The 12286-nt window shown below is 38.9% G+C and overlaps 1 protein-coding gene across 2 annotated transcripts in view; it reads right to left on the bottom strand.

The window, feature by feature from the left end:
• The window catches only part of PRKAR2B (protein kinase cAMP-dependent type II regulatory subunit beta), a 103173-nt gene that overhangs the window by 28013 nt on the left and 62874 nt on the right, over positions 1-12286 (bottom strand). For both annotated transcript variants that reach the window (XM_082399872.1, XM_082399873.1), the window contains exon 4: positions 5640-5723. In XM_082399872.1, the coding sequence (XP_082255998.1) occupies positions 5640-5723 (84 nt within the window). The remainder of the gene's footprint in view (positions 1-5639; positions 5724-12286) is intronic.

Here is a 12286-nt window from a genome sequence, read left to right on the forward strand (position 1 = left end):
TCAATTCTTTTGGATCTACACATGGGAGTGAAATTGCTGAGTCATATGGTAATTCTATGTTTAACTTTTTGAGAAACGGCCAAGCTGTTTTCCACAGTGCCTGGACCATTTTACTTTACCACCAGCAATGTACCAGGTTCCGATTTCTCCACATCCTTGCCAACACCTGTTATTTTCCTTTTTAACAAAATGATACTCATCCTAGTGGGGGTGAAGTGGTATTTCATTGTGGTTTCGACTTGTATTTCCCTAGTGACTAATTATGCTGAGAATCTTTTCATGTGCTTATTGGTTATCTGTATATCTTCTCTGGAGAAATGTCTATTATTCAAGAACTCTGCACATTTTACAGTTGGGTTGTCTGTCCTTCTGTGGTTGAGTTCTAAGTGTTCTTTCTATATTCTGAATACGAGGCCCTTCTATAAAGCTCTTCTAAGAGTTTTATAGTTTTACAGCTTACATTTAGGTCTTTGATCCATTTTGAGTTAATTCTTGTACATGGTGTGAAGTAGGAGTCCAACCTTGTTGTTTTGTGTGTGGATACCCAGTTGTCCCAGCACCATTTATTGAAAAGACTATTCTTTTCCCAGTGAATGATCTTGGCATTTTTGTTGAAATCAAATGGCCATAGACATATGGGTTTGTTTCTCGACTCTCAACGCTATTCTATTGTTCTGTATGTCTATCCCTATGCCAGTAACACACTGTTTTGATTACTGCAGCTTTGAGGTAAAAGTTTTGACATTGGCACGTGTGAGTCCTTCAACTTTGTTCTTCTTTTTCAATATTATTTGGGGTGCCTCTTCTTGTATATACAATGTTAATACATTAGACAACAGCAAAACACAATGTGTTTTCATGGTTTAGCTTTATAATACATAAATGCTACCAATTTAAACTTTTATAAAAATACTGATAAAAATAATATTAAGAAAGAATATGAAAACTCTATAAATACAGATAAAGTGTTAGAAAAAAAAAAAAGAACTGGGGAAGAACTCTACGTGTAGAGTTTGCTGCCACCAAAATTTTAAAAAGAATATACTTGTATACACATAGAGTAACCCTAGAAAAATATGCATGATAGTGCTAAAAGAACTTGGCTCCTGAGAAACTGGATTGCTGGGAGACAGGGATGGAAGGGAGATCTCCTTTCACTGACTACTCTTTTGTTCCTTTTGAATTTTTGTAAATTCTATATGCATACTGATTTAAATTTTTTAATTAATTAAAAAACCAAACTCTCCATTTAAACAGAGAATATAACATTACATCTTTATGTGGGTAAGAAAAACTTTGAGAAGAAAGAGGGTGATGGGTTTGCAGGACATGGCTTTCATCCCCTCCCTGGGTCCCCGTGTGAGCTCTAGCACCTATGTGTGAAACAGCAAGCAGCCAGGGCTGAAGATGAAGCCAATGGGGGGCAGTAAGACAGTGCCTTCTCGATGTGGTGCTAATTGGGAGTTCATCAACCCAGGCGACATACGGTCACCTATCAAAATTATGAAGTTTGATTAAATAGTTTACTAATATTTTATTTTGCTTATTATTTATATTTCAACTCATTTAGAGCAGACGGAGGGCGGGGGGACTATCAGCTTTATTGATTAGCTAGCTCTAGCCCTGAATGTCAAATGGAGAAAAAGATGAAATATAGTGCTATAGCAAATTTTTTTTTGTTATTTTGGAATTAGCTGCATTTTAAAATGTTATCAAGCTTAAGAATTTGTACATGGATATATGAAAAAGTAATCCCTGATAAAATACAGAACAACTATTTCCTTTAGAACTTCTCTATGTGACAAGTGTCTGTTCTAGTCAATCAAAATGTAATTTCCCCATAATTATGCACAGAGTGAAAAGAACATAGGAAATATTTAATATGCAGAGGCTTATCTCGGTGACTGACAGCTACTGTAGGAAATCCACATCTTATTCGCCTACAGAATGTAAATTAGAGACTGAGCTCGGTAAAAGGGCTTTGACTCCCTTAAAAAATAACAATTTACTCTCCATTAATGAAAGAGCCTATCACATAGCATAAGAAGATTATTTCAGTTTGCCTAAAATTAGAAATATTTCAGAAGAAAAATGGCCTACTGAGTCGAGCATTAAAATATTCATGAAAAGAACATCTTCAAAGAGGTTAATAATTATAAATGCTGTGCTCAATATATGAATATACAGAACTCCAAGGAAAAATGTTCTGAGGTCTAGGAGATGCTAGATTTTCAAGCTAAACAACGCCTTTAGGAAAGTCAAGTGAGATAGTGGATGCAAAGCCAAGACTGTTCTTCTTGCTGGTTAGTAATTACTGCTTCCCCTTCCTCCTTCCAAGTTTTTCCATTTCAGGAAAAGGTACCACCTCCGCAGCCAGACTCTGGGGGTCATCCGAGACTATTTCTGTCGGGTCCCGATTCATTCAGTCAGCAGGTACCAACTTCTGCTCGTCCTGAGTATTTTATGAAACCATCCCTTCCCCCCTCCTCCTTAGTTGGGCGTGTTTCTTTTCCCTGGACCACAGCATGGCTCTTTCCTGGATCCATTTCCTGGCATGGATCGCGGTGCGGTTTCCTCACTGAGCTTCTTTCCTTTGTTCCTGACCTATTGTCTCTCGCCTTTAACTCCACCCCCTACCCTGCCACCACAGTGACCTCAGACACCCCTGACTGTTACTTCCTCTGCTTAAAATGCTACTGTTTATAGTGTGTGTCCGCTGCTACGGTGCGGCATGCCACGTTGCTCCTTCCCGACATGGCACACACGTCTGAGCCCCACCACGGGATGTCTTCCACTTTAGACTCCAGCGTTAACGCGCTCTGTGCTTTTCGTTCGGCTGGCGATTTCCGACTCATTTTCTGAGGCTCATCTCAGGTGGCCTCTCCAGCTTCCTGGATCCTCACGTGGGGCTGAGAGACCCTCATCCTCTCATAGCGCCCTGACCGTATTACAGCATTTATCATGTTTTACCAAATTGCTTTGTATGTGTATTTGAATCCCTCACTAAATGATAAGTTCCAAGAGCACAAGAACCATGTCTAAGTATTTTTGTGGCATCCTATGCTTCATACAGGCCCTGGAACGTAGTGGGTGGTCAAGGAATTGACCTGAAAGGAGCTGCTATATGATAGGCAGATTATATAAGTGTAATATATAATTCAATTTAAATGCATTTGGGTTATGACAAAAATTGTATATGATAAAAAACTAGAAAGCTGCTTAAAATATGAACTTAACTTAAAATCTTCAATCTGCTATGTTTGGGGATAAATTTCTTATTCCAGGTGGTTATTTGCTGAGAAGAATTAATTGTTACTTATTTATATTCTGTATCATTCTTAGAAGGATTTAAGATAGTAGGGAAATAAATCAAGATGGTATGAGCTCGAATTCAAAAAAAGATCTTTTGGAAACAACTATGTAAATATATTTACTTCCTCCCTATAAAACATTCAATAATGATAACTTATGAACTTGGTAATTCATCAATGGGCTTTTTCTTTTTTGTCGCTATGAACTGTGACCTTTAAAATATATATATTGAAGACCTTCATCAGAGCAGTGAAAACTAAAAAAAGGCTAAAAAAAATGCCTATGTTTATAAAAATAACCATTTTAATTTAAGATGCTCCCTGCCAGAATATACCAGGAAAAGTTTTTTTTTTAATTATTTTAAATGCAACCAAAACTTTCACAATGCTTTAAAAGAGTTAAAGTTGAAATGGCAAGAAAAATCAATGTAATTTAGAGGATGGAATAGAATAGGCAGCATGCCAGGAAATTATAACTGGCAGTGATTCCACTCATGCCTGTTCATCACTTACTGTTTGACTACACAGTATCACTGTTTGGTCACTGCTGAAGCATTAAAATACCAGTTGAATTGAATAGAGAAGCACGCAAACAAAATAACATATGGTAGTACCAAAATACTGACCTCGAACGTTTTCACATTGGGCTCTGGTCCTTCCTACTCAGAGGATGGTTGTGGGCTGACAGCGTTGCCATCACCTGGGACCTTGTGAGAAATGCAGACTCTCAGGCTCCACTACTGATCTACTCAACCAGAATCTGCATTTTTAACAAGATCCTCTGATGATATACAGGCATATTAAAGCTTGAGAAGTACTGTTTTTGGTGACTCTGAAATTCTCCCACACAAAGCTCTGGCCTGAAAATAGAGAACCTTCTTGGCTGAAGCTTACCCCTAAGGATAAAACTAAGGATTAATTTCACAGCTGTCTTCTGTGTGTATCTGAAGCAAAAGAATTAAATACTTAGTTTAGTTCCAATAGCAAAATTATCATCTTATACACACACATAAAGTTGTATCTTTCCACTAATAATTATTTGGTCTCATTCTGGTGGGAGATCATTAGAGGTCATAGTTTCATGTCCTTTATTTCACAGAATCATTACCATTCTAGATAAATGAAATCTGAGATTACTTGGAAGCCCATCAAAATTTAACAAGTTCCTTTTAGTCACTTATTCTACTATTTAATACTACCAGGAAGATTTTCCATTCATAAACGAAATTCCTAAATTTTCTATCTTAATCCCATTTCTTATTCTTCCATTGTTAGAGAAAACTACCAGTAACTCTTTCTTTAGAGCTCCTAGTTTTGCAGACTTGGTGGTAAGTAGAGGACGTGGATCAAAGTGGACAAAACTTGTATTATGTGGCCCTAAAATAAAATCTCCACAGTCACACAATATAATCTGTGATCCTGGAGGATATAACATTAACATAAATGGTATTAGAAACCAAAGAGCTTTTAAAAATAATTTCAGGGTATAAGATGACCCAGCACAGAAGACATTGTATAAAGCAGTACTTTCCTCTTTATAAAAAATGGCCTTTTTAAAAAGACCTCATCTTAAAAGAGTGGGTCTTGATTAATGCGTTCTTCTCTAGGGCATCAATCCGAAAACTATTAAGATGTTGAGTTTGACCGAAAAAAGAATCGAGGTAAGTTACCAAAGCTGACTCAGGTTTCACATGGGGAACATGGCAGCAGGGGCTCTTTCCCAAATGACCAGATAGCAGTGAATAAGCATAATCCGTGATGATGGAAGCAGAGCATTTAGGTCCGGGTGAAGGGCAAAGTCTGAACAGTATGGTCACTCCAGAAATACACCCCAAACCAAAGACTAGAGATTTCAAAATCTTTACGAAGAAAAAAAAACCCTCTACCTTTAAAGCCAAGTAAAACTTTACTTTAAAAATATGTATAATATGAAAGTCATACATTAAAATAATGACTATTACTGACTGGTGAAAGAGACATTCCCCCATGGGCCCTGTACATCCCTACATGTTCCTGTTGAGTGGGCGAAGAATGCAAAGTCTTAACCTCTCTTCACCTGGGCCACTTCTCAGGGCTGTGTTTGCAGCAAGTAACCTTGAGGGATGAGAAGCCTTCCGCTGACAAACAGGCGCTCACTCCTCGCTATGAGAGCAGCGACCTCCCCAGCTCCTAGAACACAACCCACTGCGTATGCAGACATCTGCAGTGGGGCCTTTACATCGCCCTGGGTGATGTTAGCTTGTAAAGAGGGTGAAGTCCAAGATCCTGCACAGTTCTCCACACGAACACTGAAAAAAAACCATTGCTACTATTGAGATTTTATCTTACCGGATCCAGGTTCTTAAACAGCAGGATGTCTTTGCAAGCTTCTTGCAATCGATTTCTTTGATCATCAGTTTTTGGATGTATAATCTAAAAGGACACCAAATTAACAATTAGTCTACTCACCTTATTCATAAGGGATAAAATTTCCTAGCAGGATATTAGAAGGAAGAACGGTTAGTGCTGAGGTTCACTTTAGGTGACTAGACATTAACTACCAGCCTGCTAAATAGGGGAAAGTAATACAGTTTGTCTCAGGGAGGTGGTGTACATTCATCAATACAGTACTTGCAAGTTTTTTCAAAGGAGTGTTTCCCCCAGGTTAGCAAGTTCATTCTGTAAGGGTCTGCATTGGCTAATCACTAAAGCCACCAAGGCTCCAGTCAGCAGGAACATACAAAAGGACAACATGTTGTAACAGCTATGTTGAAAATCTACAGACTGCCTTTATTCTGCTTAATACTCTTTAATACTGTTTCATACTCTTTACCACTGAATTTAATACTCTTTCAGGATGTAGCTCTTTCCTTCAAAACTTGATAAAGTCTCTAGAAGCGAGTAAATTCTTACCTGTCTATTGCATTAGATGTTAAATACATTTTTATGCACAATGTATATATAATAACTACGCCCACGGAGGGTGATTTTCCACAGGGAGCAAGCAATCACGCACTGTCACAGCAAGGAGACTATGGATCTGAGGGAGAATGAATCCAACAGTCTTGGTGCGCTCATCTGAGAACGAGTTCAAAGAAAACCAGTGTACTGTTTGCTCAGAAACTTTCATTCCCGAGGGTAAAGGCCAACAGAACGCCTTCTGCAAGTGCGGCCCACTCTCCTGAGTCCCTTCCGACCAGCAGAAGGCTCACCGACTTGGCCCCAAAGGCCCATTCTTCTGTGAACGCGGGTACTGTGTAACTATAAAATGAGTCAGCGAGGCAAGAGATGGTCCTAAAAGCAGAAGACATCGAGGTGGTCTCCTGGAGACCCATACACCACCTTTTGCTATTCTAACATTCACACACAGAGTGACTGCAAGAGAGGAGGCTGAGCAGGAGCCCCACCGTCACAGCAACCAGGATCGGGCAGCGGTGAGCTTTGTACCCGTGAACACATCACATCTCACGACGGGAAATTAAAATCGGCATTTCAAACCCATCTCAGATGGCTGAAAATCAGGTCCAAGAAAAACTGAGGAAATGTACAGTATATGTGTACTATTTATGTGTGTACTGCTTATAGACTATACACACACACAAGAGCAGTATACACAGTATACTGCTACATACTATTAGCCAGTGAGAGAGGACGTTGCTGCAGTTTTTTCCTCCAAGGGTAAGGGATATGCAGACTTTTGTTTCCTAATTAATATTCACCTCAACCTAGATTCTACAATGGCACATGGACCCAGAAAAAGCAGATCCTCCTGCCTAAGAACTCATTGCTATACAAAAAACTTTAAAAATTTGGATATGAACTAAATCATGCCAACCAAAATTCACACGTGCCTACTTCAAATAAGGAAGGCTAACACAATAAAACAAAAAGTTATTTCTCACTTCACAAAAGCCATCTGGAACTTCGAACTGAAGCAGTCATAAACGTTTGCCTGCTGAGAAGCTCTATCCTCAGAGAGAAAAGGTTGGGGATAATGTGTCGCTGATGTTGAAATGACTTCCTAGGGCCAAGATGGAGCCACCTCTGTCCGGGGTGCCACGTCAGCAAACCAAAGCTTAGATAACTCTCGTGTCCCTATAGATGCCCCGCTTTGCCAGAAACACAGAATATCCAGTCAGCCAATCCCCAAAAGCCAAGCCAAATCTGGGCTCTACGCTTACTTCCTTGCTCCTTATTTATTTTCTGTTTTTCTCTTCCTTGTTCCTTACTCTTTATCCTATAAAAGCTTCCTACCCTCCACCCCATTTTGCAGCTCTCTGGACCCTTGGGAATGGAGACTGCCCACTTCATGCAGTGTTAAATAATGTTTGTATCACTTAAACTGTCTTTTTAAATCATTTTTAACACCAGTTTGTACCTGCTTTACCCTTGTCATCAGTTTAAGTCTTTCTCTCCTGACCCATTCACTTTGTATGAACACCTCACACAAAACCCCACCTTTTGCTTTGTGACCACCTAGAGGGGTGGGATAGGGAGGGTGGGAGGGAGGCGCAAGAGGGAGGGGATATGGGGATATATGTATACGTATAGCTGACTCACTTTGTTATACCGCAGAAACTAACACAACATTGTAAAGCAATTATACTCCAATAAAGATGTAAAAAATATATACATATATATAATGGAAAAGAATCTGAAAAAGTTATATATATATATAATTGAATCACTTTGCTGTACACCTGAAACGTTGTAAATCAACTATACGTCAATAAAAAATTTTTTAAAACCCACCTTTTTCCTCTTCTTTCTCTCTCCAGCTACTTCTCTTCTTATGAATTCATATTTCCAAATCTTGTTTCTCCATCCTGCCACCCTTACTACTGTCTACTGCTCTCCTCTTTGTTTCCCTTTTTCCTTTCTTCCCTCTCCCTGCCATCACTCCTCAGTGCCCAGAGTCCATTATCTATCATAGCCTCCACCCCCGGCCATGAAAATCCTGCTCTGCATCCTGGAAAGCAAACAGTCAGAAATCGGGTGAATCTCTGAAGCTCTGGCTCCCCTGCCCTGTACCAACTGCTCAGAAGACGCTCTCCTACTTCTAGAGACTCATTTCCTTCGGTTGGATTTGGTGTGATCCGACATATGAGATCTGCATCTGGATAACTAAGGCCTCGGCAATGTGCCCAAATGTGATTTTTATTATACTAGAGGCCACTTTGTTTTTTATTAAAATTTATTTCTGATTTCAGGATAAAAATCTTATTGGTTAAACAAATATTGATGTAGCACTTACTATGTGCCACGCACTGTTTTAAGGGCTTTAAAAATTTTAAAAGGGCTTTATTACTAGCTTTATCCTAGTAAGAGATCCCATGAAGCAGGTGAATGCTAAGTGAAATGAGTCAGACAGAGAAAGACAAATACTGTGTGATCTCTCAAGAGATAAAAAGTAAGAAAATTAACTGGCCCAGGTAACTTCTTCCATGTCACACAGTTCAGAAGCTGCAGAGCTGGGATTCACCCCAGCTGTAGGCTGGCCACAGAGTTCATACTAGAAACCAGGGTCAGCAGACCATGGCCCGAAGGCCAAATTTCTTTTTGCATGACCCCTATGCTAAGAATGATTTTACATTTTTTAATGATTGGGGGAAAAAAATCAAAAGAATGTTTCCTGACACATGAAAATTACATGAAATTCAAATTCAAATGTCCAGAAATAAAGTTTTCATGGGTCACAGCCACAGCCGTTCATTTACATGTTGTCTATGACTGTTTTCCTGCTATAAAAGCAGAGCTGAATAGTTGTGACAGAAACAGCACGGCCCCCAGAGCCTAAAGTATTTATTCACTGAAAATAGTAAAATTCCCCCCAAAAAAAGCTTTACAGGAAAAGTCTGTCAACTCCTGCCATAACCTCTGTTGTCTTTCAATCAAAAATAAATTAGAAAAACAGTAAGTAACACTGAATTACATGTTTTCTTTAAAGGAAACACCGTGCATCTATTTTGTGAAGCAAGGGAAGTCTGTACAAGATATTTTCATACCTGTCCAATCTATTCTCCACACAGAGCTGAAAGTAATCTTTTAAAACTTTAAATCAGAGCACCGCATTCCAGATTAAAACCTCAATGGAGTCCATCACATTCACAGAGAATTAATCCCCACTCCTTCTCCACCCTCACCTCAGCCAACCAGCCTCAGCCACACCTGCCTTTATTCAGAGCCTCCGACTCCTCCCACTCTGATGGACTTGGGTCAACCCAAAATGCACCCCTGGGCTTTTGGCAAGACACTCTCCACGTGCATCCTCTGGTCTCACTTCAAGAAGCCCTTCTCCAACTATTCCATTTCATTAGGGACGCTGTTGATCTGGGGGGTTTGGTTTGGTTTTAATTCCTACACCCTGTTACACTGTCCTTTTAGCACTTCATATTTTGTGACCGTTAATCTACTAGCTTGTGGTCGGCTTCTGCTATTAGACTCTAAGACGGCAAGAACTTTTCCGTCGTGCTCACCACTGTATACCCAGCACCCGGCCAGATATGCAGAAGGCACTCCCAAAACACTTTATGGAATAACAGAAAAAAGAAATGCTCCATTCTTAAATTTACCAGCCCTTCTCTGCCAGTTTCTACATGCTAGATGTATATAACCCTTACATTTTCATTTGTTAAAGGTATTCCAACCAAAATCTAATTTGTTGTTTTCCAAAATCAGTCTTAAGTGTTTGAATTTTCTTTGAATACATATCAAAGAATAAATATCTATTTATACTACTCTGAGATTTTGGGATTTGATAATATAAATAGAGTCTCTGAAATAAGACAAAATGTCCAAATGAAATGTTAGTTTATCGAAATACACTTCATGTTTTCCTTACAGACATTTTCCAGTATCGGTTTAGAGCCAATTAAATTTTGAAATCTGTAATAATCATTTCCAAGGGCTATGGTACAAGTGCCTTATAGTATCTAAGATGAAAAATATTAAAATATTTTAGTATTCTAATATTAAAATATTTTAATATTTAATATTTATTAAAATGTTTAATATTTTATTTTAAAATATTTTAATATGTAAAAAAAATTACAGTTTTTTTTTTTAAATTATTTATTTATTTATTTATTTATTTTTAATTTATGGCTATGTTGGGTCTTCGTTTCTGTGCGAGGGCTTTCACTAGTTGTGGCAAGTGGGGGCCACTCTTCATCGCTGTGCGCGGGCCTCTCACTATCGCGGCCTCTCTTGTTGCGGAGCACAGGCTCCAGACACGCAGGCTCAGTAATTGTGGCTCACGGGCCCAGCCGCTCCGCGGCATGTGGGATCCTCCCAGACCCGGGCTCGAACCCGTGTTCCCTGCATTAGCAGGCAGATTCTCAACCACTGCGCCACCAGGGAAGCCCCAAAATTACAGTTTTTAGTAGAGAAGAGTCAACCTAATGGATAACCCATGACACTTCATTATAATGATTAATATATCATTAATAAATTAATTTAAAAAATTAAAGTAATGTTGAAGGGTGTTACAGGGACAACTCGGGGTGAATGCCCAACCCACAAAGATGCCTCCTTCTCTAGGAACTGCCCTCATTTATTTATTTTTTAAACATTTTTTAAAAATTTAAGCATTAAAAAAAATTAAGTATGGTTAATTTACAATGTTATGTTAGTTTTGGGTATATAGCAAAGCGATTCAGTTATATATACATATATATACATATACATATTCTTTTTCAGATTCTTTTCCATTATAGGTTATTACAGGATATGAATATCCTGTGAATTCCCTGTGCTGTACAGTAGGTTCTTGTTGGTTATCTATTTTATATATAGATAGTAGTGTGTATATGTTAATCCCAAACTCCTAATTTATCTCCACCCCACCCCCTGTTCTTCCCGTTTGGTAACCCTAAGTTTGTTTCTATGTCTGTGAGTCTATTTCTGTTTTGTAAATAAATTCATTTACATCATTTTTTTAGGTTCCACATATAAGTGATATCATATGATACTTGTCTTACTCTGTCTGACTTACTTCACTTAATAGAATAATCTCTAGGTCCATCCATGTTGCTGCAAATGCCATTATTTCATTCTTTTTTATGGCTGAGTAATATTCCCTTGTATATATGTACCACATCTTCTTTATCCATTCCTCTGTCAGTGGACATTTAGGTGGCTTCCATGTCTTGGCTGTCGTAAATAGTGCTGCTATGAACATAAGGGTGCATGTGCCTTTCTGAATTAAGAGTTTTCTCTGGGTATATGCCCAAGAGTGGGCTTGCAGGATGCCCTCATTTATAAGTGGGGTCCCCCAGCCAAAGTCAGGCCTGTGAGAAACTCTCCACGGGGAAGCTGGGATTTTGAACTGAGAGAGACACAATAAGAGTAACGGGCAGCTGACTCCCTTTCAATGTCGATTCTCTCAGGTGCTGCACAAGTGCTGTGGAAGGACCCCAGAGGGGGCTGGCTCCTGCCTGCTAGCCACAGCCTAGGGTTTTCTTTAACACTTTCAGGAATTCTACAAGGTTTCCAAGCATATGTCCAATAATTCCCCAATGTTTTCTTTTGTATTTTATCTCAGTGTGATTGTTTCTTTCCCACAGCCAAATGAAGTTTAACTGGTATAGCCTCCCCAGCAGGACTGTTAGAAATTAGTTGGAGTGACCCAGCCAAACCACTTTACCAACCACGTGGACCAAATGGTTTGAGTCTATGAGATACTGTATATTGTTTTCAAAATGTATTTTTAAATGTTCTTTTCTATTTAGATTTTTACTAAGGTAAACCAGCTCATCGAACATCTCAATTACCAAGTTTTATCATATACATTTATACACAAAGAACGCTGTCTTCAAAGTCACCCACTAGTGTTTCTGCGAGATACATAAATAAAGTGTAGGAGAGGGGAGGGTTTTTCAGACCACATGGAGGGGTAACAGCACATTACACATTAGAGACGATACCTTGATCCTAAGGCAACATAATTTTCAGACTGGAATTTATGGACCTGATCAAAATACATAAGTTATGGTACT

This window comes from Balaenoptera borealis, assembly GCF_965194805.1.
Source record: "Balaenoptera borealis genome assembly, chromosome: 7".
Taxonomy (NCBI): Eukaryota; Metazoa; Chordata; class Mammalia; order Artiodactyla; family Balaenopteridae; genus Balaenoptera; species Balaenoptera borealis.